The sequence below is a fragment of the Chiloscyllium plagiosum genome, unplaced genomic scaffold (genome assembly GCF_037043375.1).
Source record: "Chiloscyllium plagiosum isolate Xiang-an unplaced genomic scaffold, Cpla_swu_hap1 HiC_scaffold_7, whole genome shotgun sequence".
NCBI lineage: Eukaryota > Metazoa > Chordata > Chondrichthyes > Orectolobiformes > Hemiscylliidae > Chiloscyllium > Chiloscyllium plagiosum.
The window spans coordinates 69,517,313-69,537,432 of NW_028270145.1; the positions used below are offsets into that span (position 1 = coordinate 69,517,313).

Consider the following 20,120-nt stretch of genomic DNA (forward strand, 5'->3'; position numbering starts at 1 on the left):
TACAACTCTGCAGAGCTGTCATGGGTTTGGTAAGAAATAGGTCAAAAAGGATCAACATCACTATAGTCGTAGATTCAAAAGATATAATTAGTTGACTTCTCACAAGTCCTTTGATTCCCTGTCAACAAGGTCAATTGCTGGTAGTCAATCTTCAGCACAGATTTCAGATTCAGATGAAAACAGAAGTCCTGATATTTGAAATTTGCAGATCCAATTCAACGAGAGTGAGAGAGCATTTAATTGCTTATGCTTGAAGACTTGTCTCTTACTGACAGAGAGAGAGCTGTTTTCTGCTGCAAGTTTCCACACCAACTTACATCTTGGGTCTGTGAAAACACATACCAACTTGACCCCAAAAGCTGTTGCTAGGTAATGAATAACATGTATCCACTACTGAAACCTGTAAGCTTTGCTTATCTGTTTCACCGAAGTCACTTATCATTTTGTAAAGTGTCAGTAAACGACAGAGCTCCTTGAGCATAAATATATTTGCATGCATTCCGAACTGTTAAATATATTGTTACTGAGATTTCATGAATAGGTATGCAGTTTTTCACTGGCAAAAAATAAATATCCAGGCAGTAATTAAAATTCTGCTTACCTAGAGTTACTTCAACAATGGTGCAAGCAAACTAATTTATTTTAGTTATGAGTTGTATGTAATATTATATAAGTTCAGTGTTAGCCTTGAATGGGAGAAGCCTCTCTTGCCAAGTAATCTCTGCCAAAAAAACTAAACACAACAATTACCAATGAATGTAAAATCTATGATGAAGACATATAAACTACAACAATCCCTCATTTAATGCTCCTATAGTGTTTTTTTTATAAATGGAATGCTGAATGAAAAGCAGCATTGGGTGACAAGGATTCATGATGGCAGTGGAGGAGTTTTAGATGTTGCACACTCCACATTAAGGAAAATCATAGCATAGAGGCTATCAGTTATTTTCTTTTACTGTTCTCATTTTTCATTTAGAACTGTGAACTAAAATTGGGAATTAAATATTGAATAGCAGCTTGCTTTTAAAAAATTAAAGAGAACAAAAGATAGATGTTAGCAGTTGGGAACTGGCCTGGAAAGGTAATGTAGGTTAATTACTTTAAGGACCCTGTAAATGATTTGGCACTGGGGTGTGCTATGCTCAGGGACTGGCAGATCGTTGGATATTGGTTAGTCAAGGGAGGACCGGCACTGGCTGGCTAACCACAAAGAATGTTGAAGAAAGAAAGAGAAAACAAAGAGTGATCAGGCTCTGACTGGGATTTTGGTGTAGGGCAGCTTGGTGATACATTTCCTTCCCTAAAGGACTTTAGAGAAAAAAGATGAGTTTTTACAATAACCACCGTGGTTACATGATCACTATTGTCTAGCTTTTTATTCCATACTTTCAGTGAATTCAAATTTCAATGATGGGATTTTGAATCCATGTTCCCAGAAAATTGCCCTGGAGATCTGGATTATTAGTCCATGATATTACCATTATGCTACTGCCTCTCCTGAGGGGGAATAGCTTATCATTATCACAGCCAGTTAGGATATTACTTATGAATTTGACAAGAACCATTTCGGTACAGTGGCAGGATTAGAAATCTGATTGGAGGGATTCAAGCATGCAGTTCCAGGAAAATTATGTATAGATTTTGGATGCCTCAACTAGTTCAGTAACTGTCAAGGAAAGGATATTAGGCATGGGATGGTAGCTGCAAGGATGGTGAAACCAAAGTTTGTTTTTTTGAGGTGAGGAAAGATGATGAAGGTATGAAGGAGAAAGACGAAATGCTTGAAGACAGAGAATTGTTAAAAATTAATAGCTGGGAGACAAGCTGGTGGTGAACCAGTAGGTCTACCCTGCTGAGCTCTGCACCAGAACCCAGACAAAGTGGAGCACTTACCCTCCCTTTATTACCCAATGTGGTAGAAACAGTTATTTTTCGACCCCTAGAATTGTCCAGTGTTAGTTTAAAATTATTCGGAAAATGACCAAAGGGAAGGGACCGCGAGAATCACAACAAGCAGGCGTCACCTCCCCCACCTCCCCCCCCCCCCCTCCCCCCACCCCACCACAACAATGGAGGCGCCCGTAGCCACAGCGTCGGCCTCCACGATCACCCCAGGGGACTTACCAATGGAGCAGAGCATGATCTCGAAGTTTGTGAAACTCCGAGAGAAGATTGATTCGTCGACTGAGGAGACCCAGGCCAGGCTTGAATTGATCTCGGTCGTGCTGCAGAAGCATAACCAGGAGATCCAGTGTCTTGGGCAGCAGATCAACTTTCTTGTTATAAGATGTTTTTTTTCATACTTTATATTGTCTGAGGTGGGGGCATAGCTTCAGCTAGAAGGAGTCATGGAGGGGCTAATGGGTGGTATGAGCGCCCCCAGTGGGCAAGGGGGAAAGTCTCCTTTCATTTGTGTTAAATGTTGGTATGTTGTAGAAGTAGCTGTTAGAAGTTTTGATTTGGTAGTTTTGGAAGTTGTTTTTTTAAATTTATACAAACTGTTTACGGTTTTCACTTCGTGCGCCATGGGGTGCTTCCTCCTGGGGTGGTCACGGACTCTTTCGACGATCATGGCTAGCCGTTCATTTAAGTGGTGCACCTGGAATGTTAAAGGGAGTCATTCACCAATTAAGAGAAAAAAAATACTGTCAAGCCTTAGAAAAGAGAGGGTTGATGTAGCCTTGCTGCAAGAAACACATTTAACCAATAAGGAGCATTTAAAGTTGCAACAAGGAGGGTTCGGCCAGGTGTTTTTTTTTCATCCTTTAATTCAAAAAGTAGAGGAGTTGCTATTCTCAACCAAAAGAAACTCCCATTTCAAATGTTAGGCTAAATTAAGGATAGGTGTGGGTGATTTAAAATTCTTAAATCTTTAGTACATGGAGAACATAGAACATTACAGCACAGTACAGGCCCTTCAGCCCTCGATGTTGCGCCGACCTGTCATACCAACCTGAAGCTCATCTAACCTACACTATTCCATGTATGTCCATATGCTTGTCCAATGACAACTTAAATGTACTTAAAGTTGGTGAATCTACTACTGCTGCAGGCAAAGCATTCCATACACTTACTACTCTCTGAGTAAAGAAACTACCTCTGACACCTGTCCGATATCTATCACCCCTCAATTTAAAGCTATGCCCCCTCATGCTCGCCTTCACCATTCTCCCTGTCCACCCTATCTAACCCTCTAACCCTCTTATATGTCTCTATTAAGTCACCTCTCAACCTTCTTCTCTCTAACAAAAACAGCCTCAAGTCCCTCAGCCTTTCCTCATAAGACCTTCCCTCCATACCAAGCAACATCCCAGTAAATCTCCTCTGCATCCTTTCCAAAGCTTCCACATCCTTCTTATAATGCGGTGACCAGAACTGTACATAATACTCCAAGTGCGGCCGCACTAGAATTTTATACAGCTATAGCATAACCTCATGGTTCCGGAACTCGATCCCTCTACTAATAAAAGCTAAAGCACTGTATGCCTTCTTAACAACCCTGTCAACCTGGGTGGCAGCTTTCAAGGATCTGTGTACCTGGACACCGAGATCTCTCTGCTCATCTACACTACCAAGAATCTTATCATTAGCCCAATATTTTGCATTCTGGTTACTCCGACCAAAGTGAATCACCTCACACTTGTCCACATTAAACTCCATTTGCCACCTCTTAGCCCAGCTCTGCAGTTGATCTATGTCTCTCTGTAACCTACAACATCCTCTGTCACTATCTACAACTCCACCAACCTTAGTGTCGTCTGCAAATTTACTAACACACCCTTCTACGCCCTCATCCAGGTCATTTATAAAAATGACGAACAGCAGTGGACCCAACACCGACCCTTGCGGTATACCACTGGTAACTGGATTCCAGGATGAACATTTCCCATCAACCATCACCCTCTGTCTTCTTTCAGCAAGCCAATTACTGATCCAAACTGCTATATCTCCCACAATCCCATTCCTCCGCATTTTATACAATAGCCTACTGTGGGGAACCTTATCGAACGCCTTGCTGAAATCCATATACACCACATCAACCAGTTTACTCTCATCTACCCATTTGGTCACCTTCTCAAAGAACTCAATAAGGTTTGTGAGGCACGACCTACCCTTCACAAAACCATGCTGACTATCCCTAATCAAATTATTCTTTTCTAGATGATAATAAATCCTATCTCTTATAACCTTTTCCAACACTTTACCAACAACTGAAGTAAGGTTCACTGGTCTATAATTACCAGGATTGTCTCTACTCCCCTTCTTGAACAGGAGAACCACATTTGCTATCCTCCAGTCTTCTGGCACTATTCCTGTAGACAATGACAATTTAAAGATCAATGCCAAAGGCTCGGCAATCTCCTCCCTGGCTTCCCAGAGGATCCTAGGATAAATCCCATCCGGCCCAGGGGACTTATCTATTTTCACACTCTGCAGGATTTCTAATACCTCTTCCTTGTGAACCTCAATCACACCTAGTCTAGTAGCCTGTATCTCAGTAATCTCCTCGACAACATTGTCGTTTTCTCGAGTGAATATTGTCGAAAAATATTCATTAAGTGCTTCCCCTATCTCCTCTGACTCCACACATAACTTCTCACTACTATCCTTGATTAGCCCTAATCTTACTCTGGTCATTCTTTTATTCCTTAAGTACCTATAGAAAGCTTTAGGGTTTACCCTGATCCTATCTGCCAATAATTTCTCATGTCTCCTCCTGGCTCTTCTGAGCTCTCTCTTTAGGTCTTTCCCAGCTACCTTGTAACCCTCAAGCACCCTAACTGAGCCTTCACATCTCATCCTAACATAAGCCTTCTTCTTCCTCTTGACCAGCGATTCCACTTCCTTCGTAAACCACGGCTGCCGCGCTCTACAGCTTCCTCCCTGCCTGACAGGTACATACTTATCTAGGACACACAGGAGCTTTTCCTTGAATAAGTTCCACATTTCTAATGTGCCCATCCCCTGCAGTTTTCTTCCCCATCCAATGCTTCCTAAATCTTGCCTAATCGCATCGTGATTGCCTTTTCCCCAGCTGTAACTCTTGCCCAGTGGTATACACCTATCCCTTTCTATCACTAAAGTAAACATAACAGAATTGTGATCGTTATCACCAAAGTGCTCACTTACTTCCGAGCCTAACACCTGGCCGGGCTCATTACCCAGTACCAAATCTAATGTGGCTTCGCCCCTTGTTAGCCTGTCTACATACTGTGTCAGGAAGCCCTCCTGCACACACTGGACAAAAACTTACCCATCTATAGCACTTGTACTATAGTGTTCCCAGTCAATATTTGGAAAGTTGAAGTCCCCCATGACAACTACCCTGTTTCTCTCACTTCTATGGGATTTTAAGTGTATACTGCCCCCTGGCGCACCCCCTTAAATTTGTATCCAGGTTGTTGGCCCTTGCAATGCATCATACAATTATAGGGGGAGATTTTAATTATCTTAGTGACTTGTAAGTGGACAGGATGCCTAGGAGTTTGCTGGTATGTCCCCCCAACCCAAGCAGTTGGTGGACCTGAACAGGGAACTGGGGTTGGAGAACGTTTTTTCACCCCAAAGGTAGGGATTTCACTTTTTTCTCTAACCCACATAAGTACTACACTTGGATTGACATGTTTTTTGTCCCATTGATCTTTTTGAACTTGGTGCTGTCTTGCAGAATAGGGAACATAGCCATTTCTGATCATGCAGCAGTGTACATGGAAGTCAAGGCCAGTGGTAATGGGACAGGCTCCTGGCACCAGTGCATGGACCCTTTCCTCCTGAAAGATAGCAAGTTTATAGAGTATTTTTTGCAAGTATTTAAAATCTTTTGGGACATTAATTTGGGTATGGCCAGTAATCCATCGGTGCTTTGGGAGACTACCAAGGCCTATGCACGGGGTTTGATTATTTCTTACTCTGCGACCTGGAAGTGGCAGAGAGGAGAGCAGCAACGTTTATTCGAGACTCGCCTGAAGGCAGCTGAGTTATCATACTTTGATAGACCATCTGTAACCAATTTGTAGTGGATTACAGCCCTTAGAGCTGCTTTGAATGCTGCACTCGCCCAGACAGCAACGAGGGAAATCTCTTTTGCGAAACAGAGGTTATTTGAGTATGGTGATAAACCAGGTAGATAACTAGCGTACCTGGCCAGAAGAAGAATGTCCCACAATCTAACACAACCATCAGAGAGTGTGCTGATACTCTTACTTGCAATGCCAAAAAGATTAATGCAGCATTTAGGAAGTTTTATTCTGAGCTGTACCGGTTGGAGGGCTGCGAAGAAAGACTCATGAAGATAGAATTCTTTTTTAAGACCCTGGACCTTTCGGGTGTAACTTCAGAGCAGGCGTCCTTTCTGAATGCCCCCTTGACATTTCAGGAAATACAGGAGATGGTGAGGCTGCTCCAGAGTGGTAAAGTGCCCGATCCAGATGGATTTCAAAGTGAGTTTTATAAGGAGTTTATAGACAAGCTGTCTGGGCCACTCTTGGATATGTACAATTACTCATACAGTCAGAACTGCCTCCCATCTTCTTTGAGAGAAGCAAGTATTTCTCTTATCCTTAAGAAAGGAAGAGCCCCAGAGGATTGCACTTCATACAGGCCCATGTTGTTAATGAGTGTGAATTTTAAAATTCTATCGAAAATGCTAGCATTAAGGCTGGAGAGGCATTGCCTTTCATTGTAAAGGAGGATCAGACAGGTTTTATCAAGAGTCATAAGTCTACGAACAATATTAGAAGAGTATTAAACATGGTCCAGGTATGCCAGCAAAGATCAATTCCGGGTTTGGTAGTCTCCCTGGATACAGAGAAAGTATTTGACCGGGTGGAGTGGCCGAACCTCTTTCATGTCCTGGAATGGTTTGGTCTTGGAGGGGTTTTTGCCAAGTGGGTGGAAGTATTGTATAGTGATGCAAAAGCAGCGGTTTTCACTAATGGAATAAGGTCAGATAGTTTTGGTGTTGGCAGAGGCTGCTGACAAAGGTACCCTCTCTCGCCACTATTATTTACATTGGTGATCGAGCCGCTGGCCGAGGCCATCCGGAGGGAGCCCAATATAAATGCCCCGGAGGTAGGGTCAGGCAGGCATAAGATCACCCTTTATGCGGATTACGTCCTTCCCTTCTTAAATGATCCAATGACATCTGTGCCCCATTTCATACAAGTGATTAATCTATTTGGTTTGTTCTCAGGGCATAAAATTAATTTAATGAAGTCGGGAGGGCTTACTCGAATATCCGATCTTGGGGATGGAACCTGTTTCCCTTTCTGGTGGTCACAGGGAGGTTTCCTGTATTTCGGCATTTTTATCAGCCGGATCTTCAATCAATTATATAAAGCTAATTTTGCGCAGTTGTTACAGAAGATAAGGCAGGACCTTCGGCGCTGGGAGGATCTTCTGATACCTTAGTTGGATAGAATAGCTTTGTTTAAAATGAATGTTCTTCCTTGCTTATTATATCCCATGCGAATGCTCCTTTTAATGCTGCCAAGGCAAACACTACAGATGCTTTACAGTCGGCTTGGATCTTTTATCTGGCATCATAGGCGGCCTCTTATTAAGCTGTATAAATTGCAGCTTCCACAGGGGAAGGGAGGTTTAGATTTCACAGATTTTAAGAAATAACAATTGAGTTCCTTAGTGTCCTCTGTGGGTGACTGGGCCTGCCAGGACCCACGATCAATCTGGTTGGACATTGAAGCCTCCCAGGCAAAATGTTCCCTCATCAATTTGTTGTTTATGTTGTTTATGGACAAGATGAGGACTATTATGGACCACTGAAGAAACCTGATTGTCCTTAACACTGTTAAAGCACGGAGAATGATGTGGCAAAGTGAGGGCAACTTACAAAAAATTTCCTCTTTCACACCAATAGTGGGAATGTTGGGATTTCGGCCAGGGTTGATGGACTATGGCTTTAAGTTGTGGGAGTCTCCTTTATTCTAGAGGAATCTCCTGTTTGGGAGATTTATTTGATGGGAGGTCATAATGTCTTTTGAGCAGCTGAGTCAGAAATTTGAGCTACCTAGCAGAGACCTCTTTCTTTACTTCAAGGTTAGGGACTTCATATAAAAAAAAACTACATTGATGGTTAGTCCTTACAAGTCTGCTATGGAGAGGAGAGTGCTCCGGTTTATGGGTGCTGTCTCAGTTAGCACTCTCTGTCACTTGTTAGGAAGTAATGTTTCAAAGGACATTGAGCAGCTCTGCAGAATCTGGACTCAAGAATTGGGGGTGGAAATCTCGTCAGAGATGTGGGAAGATATTTAGGAGAACATTAGGAAGATTTTGATCTGTAATGGGACCCAGGCTAAAAACTGAAGATACTCCACAGGGCTCATTTGGCACCGGAATGACTTGTGACATTCAAGATAGGAATGTCCCCAATGTGCCCCAAGCGTAAAATGGATGTTGGCATGCTTACTCATTGCTTGTGGTCATGCCAGAACCTCAGCAGGTAGTGGGATGACATCGCGAGTGTTTTGGCAAAGGTTTTGGGAACTGGGGTTAAGTTGGATCTGACGTTCCTCCTCTTGGGTCATCTAAATCTCCCCCCTTTGGACGTGCATAGGAAGAAATTGTTTAATATTCTTTCATTCTGTGCAAGGAATAACATTCTAATGAGCCGGATGTCGGAGAGTCCTCCGGGATTTTCGGGCTGGTGTAGATTAGTTATGGAGCACCTCCCCCTGGACTTCCTTACAAGTATGGTGCACCAGAAAACAGAACTGTTTTATAGAACATGGCAGCCCTTTTTGAAATATATTGAGGCAGACTTGTCAGCTATATTGATCAGGGCCTTTGGGTAGCCATGAGGGTGGTCCGGGAGCCCCTGGGGAAAGAATCCTAAATAAATACAGGTTTGCTTACTAATGCTCCCAGTGGTGGGGAGCTTCAGTGGGATTGTGCTGAGTGTAGTAATTTAATTGAATATAATTTAAGTTACCTAAGTATAACTTGGTTTAATTTTATTTTGTTTGTTTACTTATTTATCTTTAGTTATTTATTGAATTGTAGTTTTGCAGGGTTTTTCTTTTTTTCTCTCTCGTTTTAGCAGTTTGGGGAGTCTAGTAGTAGTTTGTTTCCTATAATTGTCATTATGTTATAAAGTTTGTGTTTTGTAGTGGTTTTGTAATTTCGTAAAAAAATGTAAAATCTTTTTTCTCAATATTTGCAAAAAAAAATCAGCTGACATGAAAACTAGGGTATGACATTGAGGGAGAAATATTTATGTTTCATAGGCAAGATGAGTTTAAATGTTATGAGGAGAGAAACTGAAGAAAATTGTAAGTTAAGAGTTAGCCCAGGGCATGCTTTTGAAAAAGTTCAGAAGTTGAGCTATGCAAAGAAGGAATGTGGTAGAGAAGGTGATTCAATTGTTTCAATCTTTATGACAAAGATTTCCACAAGTTGTTTGTGCTGTTGGAGGTGAGGTGAAGTGAACAGGGAAAAGGAGTTAAAAACACAGAGTGCTGCCATGAGTAGAGTTCAGGAGTTATCTTTGAGTTCCAAGGTAATCCTGGAGCAAATTAATAATTGCTGATAAAGTGTTTTTGTGAAAGAAGAACCAAAGGCTAGACAGTTGGAATTTTGAAATTGCACTTGTAAATAAATTGGGAGAAAGTTTGCTTCCGAAGACAACAGGCACAAGTAAGAGAGACCACGTTGTCTAATTTGCCGCTGGATTTTGACCAGTATTAATAAGAAATACTTTCTTTAACAATTATTTGTTATCCTCAGCAAAGGTAACATTGTCTTTCACAAGGTATGATACAGGAAAGTGTTTATGAAGGGCTCCATAAAAAGAACATTTTAAAAACATGGAAATCATAATTGAAAAGTTCTGTGAAAAAAAGAATAGCAATAAATCCAATGTTCTATTTGTCTACATTTCTGGAGCAGTTGCATGCAAAACAAAACACTTGAGAGAAATCAATAGCATGTGGTCATTTTGTCATTCATAAAGTTCTGAGCAACTCAAGATGTTGTCTTAGTTCTTCTAGGCTGTCATTTCTAACTTTGCAAAGACATTTTCCACCAAGCATAATTTGTACCCAAAAGAATTCAGTAACATTTTCAGTCTTAAGATTTTTATAATTGTATTCACATATAAATATACTTGTGCAGTAGATTAGATTACATTACAGTGTGGAAACAGGCCCTTCGGCCCAACAAGTTCACACCGACCCGCCGAAGCGCAACCCACCCATACCCCTACATTTACCCCTTACTTAACACTACGGGCAATTTAGCATGGCCAATTCACCTGACCTGCACATCTTTGGACTGTGGGAGGAAACCGGAGCACCCGGAGGAAACCCACGCAGACACGGGGAGAACGTGCAAACTCCACACAGTCAGTCACCTGAGGCGGGAATTGAACCCGGGTCTCCGGCGCTGTGAGGCAGCAGTGCTAACCACTGTGCCACCGTGCCGCCCACGTAATTCCTCTGTACAATATGGTGTCAGAGTTTAATGGTAAATCTCATTATTTATATTCATACAGTAAAAGTACATAAATTCTGATTTTATATTTTGAAAGATATGATGCCCTTTCATGTTGATTTCAGAATAACTGATTTATTTGTTCCTGTTTATTTGATAGAACAAGATTCAAGGAATGGTGTTTGATTTTGTAACCCAGCAAGCCTTTGATATCACTATCATGATTCTCATCTGCCTTAACATGGTTACCATGATGGTGGAGACAGATAATCAAAGTGAAAAGATGGATAATGTCTTATATTGGATCAACATGGTTTTCATTGTCCTTTTCACAAGCGAGTGTGTGCTGAAACTGATTGCACTCCGCTATTATTACTTTACAATTGGCTGGAATACTTTTGACTTTGTGGTGGTCATTCTTTCTATTGTAGGTAAGGTTATTATTGCTTTTAATGATATATTCAAAATAATTATTTCTTCAAGTTTTTCTGTCATTACAATTGAATGTATTAGCCAGAATTTTGCCAGTGAAGTCACGTATAGTGCAGTGTCAGGAAATTTCCCGACTCAGTGAACCTGAATTGGGAAACTTCTGCCAAATAGTAGATTATCACTCTGTGGAAAAAAAATCTCATTTACCATAAAAACGGTGGAGCCCTGATACTCCTTTATCTCCACACTCTCCTTATGGCCCACCATGCCAATTCATGCCATATTCTTCATACTAGCCCACACCACTTCACACACTCATGACCTTCATACCTCCTATACCAACTTAGTTTGAACTCATACCTATCCACGATATGCCATTCATCTCCATGGGCCTTTATAAACCCTTACATCAACTGAGTATTGATATTTGCCGATCCATAATATACCTCTATTTCTATGGCCCTCTGTAGAACCTATTACAACTTCAAGCCTATTTAAGACAACCCATGACATCTGACTGATCACCCTTTGCCTTAAGCAACCATACCAACTCATTGTTTAGGCTTTTGAACAGGCTTCTGTAGCCCTGCTAATGTGAATCAGAATAAGACTTTAAAGATATATTGCAGAATGCACAATATTAAAAAAATCTCTATTAAAAGTACTTTCAATACCTTTAAATTCCTTCACTTTCTTATTCTCATATGAAAGCAATAGTTGTTATTCATAGCTCTACTTCAAAGGCAGCTAATCCTTTTATAATACTTACAACTGAAAATAAAACTAAATCTACAGAACCCCACTCCTCCAGTCTGCTGCCATTGTAAGGATTGCTTGTGGAAGCAGTCCTGAAGAGTGGGCTAAGTGGAGGAGTTTGGGGCCCCATTATGGCCCACCATGGCTAAACGCTCAAGAAAGTCTATTGAACTTTTAACTTATTTCTTTATTTTTCTAGTTTATATTAAGAAGGACTTTAACATTAACTATTACCTTATTTCTTTATTTTCCTACTGATACCATGTTGGTCTGTGATACTTATAATTTTAACATTGTTTCTTTCTTTTACTACTTTGTCCCTAAGTTTTTTTCTACCTAGGTACCTTTGTACCTAAGAGATGGTGCTGTGTGCAGTGACATTGTAAACTTTTCACTGTACTCCTGTACTTCTGTACTTGAGTTCACATGAAAGTAAAATCTAAATCTAATCTAATCTATCCATCTTAAACTAACAAACATCTGTTGAAATTGCAAACAATTTTTTTTCAACTGAGACTCACAATGGGATTTTTTTAAATTTAAAGGGCTGGCCTTTTAGATGACAACTTGACAGTTCCACAGATCTTAGACAGCTTTTGTATACTTTTATATCTACCGTTAACAATCCCAAAGGGCGCTTGACCTTTCCACAGAACTCTGGTAGATTTATATCTTTTATTCAAATTTGTAAAGCCCATGAGTCATGTTTCAGAAATCTGAATAACAAAAATTGCCTCCGATTGGAAGCAGCTGCATTTCTAAATCTGCCACTACCCCTGCAACATGGATGAATAACATATGCGTTGCCCCCATTCCTTATTCCTAGTAAAAATCATGGGTGCCGGATATGGAACTGGGATCTCTGGATTTGAGCTACTGGCACTATTTTGACTAAAGTACAGAGCTGTTCCATCTTGGAAAAATCTTAAGCAATTGTTTTCATGTTTGATTATTGCCTCCAATTGAAGTTGTTATATGAAACGTTATATAGCATAATTATTATTTAACAAAACTTCATGAATGTTAAATAAAGCATTACATTTTACAGAAATAAAATAAAAACTGAAGTCATTCTCACTGATATCAGTCTTGAAAGGAATTAAAATTTTGTAGTACTTTTAAAAGATTATGCTAACATTTGGAAATGTTACTCGAAAGGTTTTCCTTAAAGATAGAGTTGAGATCATTAGGAATTATTTAGAGTAGCATGCAACCAGTAATATTTTGATATTGACCTAGTTCATTTAATTAAATGACCAGTATCCCTATTTGCCTATTCATATGCTGCGCTTTCACAGCTTGAAAAAAAGTTAACAATTCTGCCTAAAGATCTTACAATCAAAAATTGAAAATAATATTTCGTGAAAAACAGTAATACAAAATGAAGTTGTTGTACAGATGCTTTAAATATAAGAACATGCATTGCAACTTGCCCTCATGCCGTAGCATATTCTGATATTAAGATAATTAAAATCAGTCTATGCTTTGCTCCTGAGATTTGTGACATTTTCACAGTCCTTAATGTATTACAATTTTGAAACATACTTTAGATTAGATCCTTTATGTATTATCGTACTAAAATATGCAAAGCTGTGGCTAATATATTTTTTTTCATTTTCAGGCATGTTCTTAGCTGAAATTATTGAAAAATACTTTGTGTCACCAACGTTATTTAGAGTTATCCGACTTGCCAGAATTGGTCGCATCCTCCGTTTAATCAAGGGTGCTAAGGGGATCCGTACACTGCTGTTTGCATTGATGATGTCTCTTCCTGCTTTGTTCAACATTGGTCTGTTGTTATTCTTAGTCATGTTCATTTATGCCATTTTTGGGATGTCTAATTTTGCTTATGTGAAGAAGGAGTCTGGCATTGATGACATGTTCAACTTTGAAACTTTTGGGAACAGCATGATCTGCCTGTTTCAGATCACCACATCTGCTGGCTGGGATGGGTTACTGGCTCCGATTTTAAATAGTGGGCCACCAGACTGTGACCCAACAAAGGATAATCCAGGCAGCCCCATAAAGGGAGATTGTGGTAATCCATCAGTAGCAATTTTATTCTTTGTAAGTTACATCATCATATCTTTCTTGATTGTCATAAATATGTATATTGCTATTATTCTGGAGAATTTCAGTGTTGCTACAGAGGAAAGTGCTGAACCACTGAGTGAGGATGACTTTGAAATGTTTTATGAAGTATGGGAAAAATTTGATTCAGATGCAACTCAATTTATGGAGTATAGTAGATTGCATGATTTTGCAGATGCCTTGGAACCACCTCTTCGTGTTGCAAAACCCAACAGAATACAACTTATAGCTATGGACTTGCCCATGGTTAGTGGAGATAGAATTCACTGTCTTGATATTTTGTTTGCATTTACAAAGCGTGTGCTTGGTGAGGGTGGAGAAATGGATGCTCTTCGACAACAGATGGAAGAACGCTTTATGGCATCCAATCCCTCCAAGATATCCTATGAGCCAATTACAACCACTTTGCGACGTAAACAGGAACATGTTTCTGCAACTATAATTCAGAGAGCTTTCAGACGATATCTGATTAGGCGAACATTGAAACAAGCCTCTTTCATGTTCAAAGAAAAAGGTAAAACAAGTGAGCTACTACCTGGCAAAGAAGAAATGGTAATAGATAAGTTTAATGAAATTTCCACTACAGACAAAACTGATATGACTCCTTCTACCACATCTCCACCATCCTATGACAGTGTAACAAAACCAGAGAAAGCAAGAGAGGAGAAAGAGAAAGAAGATAGAGGCAAAGATGTAAGGGACTATAAAAAGTAAAATGCAAACAAATAAAAAAAATCTACTTGTACGACATTGTTTACAGCCTTTTAAGTGTGACCCAACTGTCTGAACAAGATTCCATTTGGAGATCTATGCCAAACTGACAATTAATATATAAGGTCAGTGCCTAAAAAGGCAGTGATCCTCATCAGGAGACTGTGACTCTGTACAGCAGGGGGAGTCAGCAACCTAGAAAGGAGGTTACTGTTTCCACTACCAGTTGACACTGCTGAAGAGGATAGTCAAAATGGCTACTAAGACTGTAGGGACGAGACAAAGGGACCAGAAAATTTTACGTGTGTGTGTCGTTAAATGTGCAACAATAGTATCTTTTATCCCTGTATTTTGCATTCCAGTTGCCACAGTTCCACAGTTTATACCAGGCCCATAACAATTCACATTATTTTATAATTCATAAGTATATTATACGTGACTATTTTTCTAAATGGGAATGGGGCTTTATGTTTCTGGGAAAGGGTTTCAAGCACTACTTTTAAGGTAAGAGGTTCACCCCACAAGTTTAGGAAAATGTGTTAAACGTGCAAAAATGTTTTGCATGGAAGCATGCAGCACTCATTCATTGTGCATGAGGATCCATTAACTCACAAGTCAAACAAGATTTTTTTCTATCTATTTAGTGTTTCAGGGTAGCCCTGATGTCTAAGGTGCTTTACTAAATGTGTTGTGCTCTATTTGAACAGTTCTAATATGTGCCTGTTATTTCATTATAACCCCTAAACTGAGAGTTAATGGGTATTTTTATGTGGAACATTTACAGACAACTCTCAGCTGCAATTTTAGTGCAAGTTCTGGATACAATCACTGTTTGTTCTTTTATACTGCCATGGGTGAATATAAGCAAAGAAACCCAGAGGGATCTGCCCAACAAAGCTGAATTGACCAGAATTGAACTTTACTGAAAATTGCTCTGCTTTATCCTGCAGTATTGTTTAACCATCTTCAGCTCTCAACAAGATTGATATTTAACATGACAAATAAATCCCTCTGTTGTGTAAATAGTTGTTTCACACTGTGATGCATATTTGAGCAAAATGTAACCAAGGTTGGGCATTCATTGCATCAAATATGCACCATATTAAGTCTAGTTTGCAAGTTTTGCCAGATAATATGATGTATTATGTATCATTATACATAGTTCAGATGCTGTCACTGATGCATGTTTATATTGCCTTTGCTGCTGTACACTGTTCCTTCCACTGTCCAGAAGTGTTTGAAAAATGGGAAGTAATAAGCCAGTGGTAAACTGAGAAATTGCTCAATAAGACCTCACTCCTCCTAGTTTGCAGCTAAGAAGCTTTTTTTCCGTTTGAATTTCCTGATTAATATGGATAATGTATGTTGTAAGATCAGACTTTGCAGGATGTCTTGCAAACTGCTTGAAATGCTCAAAATATGTGGTTGGATTTTCTAAGGAAAAATATAAATATTGTAAAAATTCATTTTATTTTACTTTTCAGCATTTGTACATATAAAAAGCTGAGAATTAATTCAGGTCGGTACTACAGTCACTTTTTTTTACGTTGATCCATTGCACTTTTTCTTCGATAAACTTCCCAGAAAGAGAAACAAGAGAACAGTCAATTTTAGTTTACTTTTTAATAAATGCACATTTTTAGTACAACAAAACTTAATTTGTTAAAATTTGGGACCATGAGTCACTTCCTTCTGCAAAGTGATATCTAGAAAATTATAAAACATTATTCAAATCTCAAGCACTGCCTGCATTGAGGGTATCAAGGAAATCCTTACTGCTACAAAATTCCTCAGTCCTTTTCTGTCCATTTGTATGGGCATTCTTGTCTTGTGAAATGATTCATGCTGCACTAGAACTTTTTGAAGTGGAAAATGAATCCACAGTTTTTTTTCACAAGAACAAAGTTGACCTTCTTTAATCACCCCCAGGTTATTTTGTGTTTTCTTACACAAAGAGAAGTTAAATGTAAATTCCTTTATTAAGCCTATTGACTTGTAGTGTATTAGTGAACTGCATGCAGGATAATGCTAATATTACCGTAAATGGTAAAACTACATTACAGAAACAAGCTAAGAGAATAAATAATTTTTTTTATTGTACGTATTAACTCTGACTCTGTGTGATTTTTATTTGTCTCAGTATTGCACAGTTGTCTACTGTTTACATATAAATTCCAAATTTTGCCACATATTCTTCATATCAAATTATGGAAAATAGTTTTTGGTTTATTAGAGTAAGCAATCTACTCAGTTGTAAATTCTTGAATATGCAAAGCTTTTCTCATTTGTTAGATGATCATGCCTTTTCCTATTATAGCCTTCTTTGGTCACACAAACCATAATTACTCATATTTTTAATGCTGTTTATTTGTTTTGATGCTATACTAAGAGTGTATGATACTAATATATTTCAGTCAACAGTTCCTATTTGAAACAGTTTTCCTGTGAAATGTCTTGAATATACCAGAAAGATTTTACTTTATGATTATTTTATATGTAATGTCATCTGTCTGTCTTGTTTCAAGTACTTGGTTCTCAAGATTGGACCATGTACCTCTACTGGATTGGTTTGCCACTGTCTATTGCAGGATGGCTGCCCGAGAAATTCTCCTGATCATATCACCTGCTGTCAGGCGTATTGGAAAGATCTACAGGCTGGCAATCAATCACTTTGGCCACATCATGGATGCAACTTCATGGCATAAGACTCAAACCAGGAGATGCTGGCCCAGAGGTAGGGATGTTACCACTGTGCCGCAAGAACTCCCTATGTATAATATGGAAACTGATCTTCCTATTATGTTCACAGTCAGATGGAGGATTTATAAATACATGGGTGTTATTCAAAATAATATTGACAGGGATCCTGATTTATCAATATTATCAGCCACTGTGAGTTAGGGAGCTTTGGAGGCAGAGACCAGATGAGTCAACACTGAGAAAGGGTCTCAATACATAGAGTGAAGTGCTCAGATCTCAAAGGACATAGCCAACAACACATCTCAGGTAGTTGTTAAGCACTTGTATGATTGCAGAGAAATTAATTTCCCTGAACATTTGGGATATGGGAACTCCAAAAGAGTCCATGGAAGCTGCACTATTAGTGACATAGTTGGAGTCTGGAAGGACAATCTTCGGAATGTGTGCATACCAGGGCAATAAATATTTTAATGGCTACTTTGTGTTGGCTAAGTGAGGACACAAATCATCACGCAGATTCTAAAATAATGCTGGAAGCATTATACATTTTCACACAATCTGTGTCACACAATCAAATGCATAATAATTTCAAATAATAGATTTTTTAATATGTATCTGTCCTCACCAATACCTTTTCAGCCTCTTTCACTATTCCATTGTGTCTTATTCCACTTCTTGAGATCAAGTGCAATAGTAAATCATGCTTAATCCAGCAAAACAAGATACGTAGGTTATTTAATGGCCTGATTTTGAAGACATATAAACCTGGAAGATCTGGAAGTATGTGAGTGCAACTCAATTAATGGCCTCAATGATCAGTGGGAAAGAAGTGCTTAGCTAACCGTCAGACCCTTCAATACATGTGAAGGCAACATTCCTGAAATCCTTGGCTGGCATATTGGGAGACAGGTGGAGAAATTTCAGCAGATGTGTCAGAATCAAGTTGCTAACAGAATTAATCATTCACAGTAATTTGAATAACTGCAGTCTTGTGCTGATATGTTGTAAGATACATCATGCTCTTCTTCTGAATCTGAACATCCAAAAATAATGAACCTACAAGCTCCTCACAACACTGTTAACTTTGAGGAAGGAGAATCTGTTAACTTTGAGGCTCCAAAATATTCATTCTGGCATCGGCTTAAATTGTTTTGTTATGGCATCCTGCTTTATTGAAGCATCTGCCTAGTTATACCCACCAAAATAATACAAATGATAAAACAGAGGGAATATTAGGGTGGTTGCAGCCTTCTGTCTTGTAAGGTTATGGTTTTTGCTTGGTGGAGAAAGTGAGGTCTGCAGATGCTGGAGATCAGAGCTGGAAATGTGTTGCTGGAAAAGCGCAGCAGGTCAGGCAGCATCCAGGGAACAGGAGAATCGACGTTTCGGGCATTGCTTGGTGGTCAACTCTATTCAGTCTCACGTGGTGTTTCTCAGGTTCCTTCTCAGGCATGTCAGTCTCTGTCATACTTGCTCCAGAAGAAGACAGCAGCCTTGAAAAGTGTACAGTTCATTGTGTTGTAATTCCAGTTTATGCTATTACTGGACAAGTCAGATCCTAGTCTAAAATCTGGCTTGATAGATTTGCTTTTTTACTTTTAACAAGATGCTCTTTCACTGAAATATAAGCATGCAATATTGCAGATTTGGATTTAACAATAAACCAGAAGTTTATTCATAGAAAAATGAACATAAAATAGAATAAACTAAAGTATTTACAAAATCTGTGTTTAAAATTTCAAAACAAATGATAAAAATATCACATTAATCCCAGAGACACTAGGTTATAGTGCTAACAACATAGAGAATTCTCTTCTTTGTCAGCCTTACTTTAACAATAGCTTCAACTCCCAGTCTTGAGAATTTGATTGCCTCGAACTGGAACATTTATACAACTAAGCAAATGAGTTGTCAGCTTCAAATGACCTCTTCAAGGTTTTAACCAAACCCTTCTGGTCTGGAATGTTTACTAAACTTCTTACATTGAGGTATCGTATTTTAACACTGCTCAACTATTCTTTCCCTTTCACAGTTGTAACTGCAGAATTCTTGAAGAATTACCCAACTATAACTAAATAAAACATATTTCTTGCAAGCTGTAGGGGTTTCCCCTCAAAAAACTCAATCCCTGACCCTCTAATCTGGAGCCTAATGCACAACTTTTGACTTTGTTCACTTGTAAAACTCTTCCAATGTGAAAAAAAGCCCATTTTCTCCAGGAATTCATTCTCTCATACTGTGTTTAAAAAAAAAACACCATGGGCTATAGAAATATAACTTTTTAATTAAACTCCTTCAGACACACAGAAAACACACGTCAGGAGTTAAATATTAAAAATTCAAACTTTATACTTTTATATATATATGCACCTTACATCACAGTTAGCCTATATTTACTCGGGTACCTCTCTTGACCAAACCCTTCCAGTCAGCCTCCAGAGGTCACAATTATCAGTAACTATCTCTTATTTGTTAGTGTCATTGTCTGCCATCTTCATATCTTGCTTGCAGTTGTTCTTGGAGTTGAGGTATGAATGTCCAGTGGATCATGATCATGATACATAATTTCCTGGATTATCCCTGTTGTGATTGTAACGAGATCAGCCAAGTGGACCTCATAGAATGTGAGTTCCCTGATTGTGACTGTTAATCTGGTCCAATCAGGGGAGTCCTGGCTGACAGATAAAAACAGATGTGTGAAGACACTCTGGGAGTTGACTTTGACGAGGCTATACTAGAGTCAAGGACTTACCCTTTAATTACGCGTGGAGACTTGGTGATGGGATACCAGCCTCTCTGGATTTATTTCAATCCCTTCTTAAACAAAGAAACAATGTTGCCTATTTTCTACTCCTCTGGGACCTCCTCTTGTGACTAAAGAGGTTACAAAAAGGAAACAAACTTTGTACAAGGCCCCAGCAATTTCACCATCTGCCACTGCAGAATTCTGTGATCAATCCCATCAATTCCTTGTATTCTTA

The 20,120-nt window shown here is 39.2% G+C and overlaps 1 protein-coding gene across 4 annotated transcripts in view; it reads left to right on the forward strand.

Moving 5' to 3' along the window:
* scn1laa (sodium channel, voltage-gated, type I-like, alpha) overlaps nt 1–16,541 on the forward strand; it is a 198,119-nt gene extending 181,578 nt beyond the window's left edge. For all 4 annotated transcript variants that reach the window (XM_087989105.1, XM_087989108.1, XM_087989107.1 and 1 more), the window contains exons 26-27: nt 10,610–10,880; nt 13,259–16,541. In XM_087989105.1, coding sequence (XP_087845231.1) covers nt 10,610–10,880; nt 13,259–14,442 — 1,455 coding nt within the window. In that variant the 3' untranslated portion in view covers nt 14,443–16,541. The remainder of the gene's footprint in view (nt 1–10,609; nt 10,881–13,258) is intronic.
* Nucleotides 16,542–20,120: the final 3,579 nt, after the last annotated feature.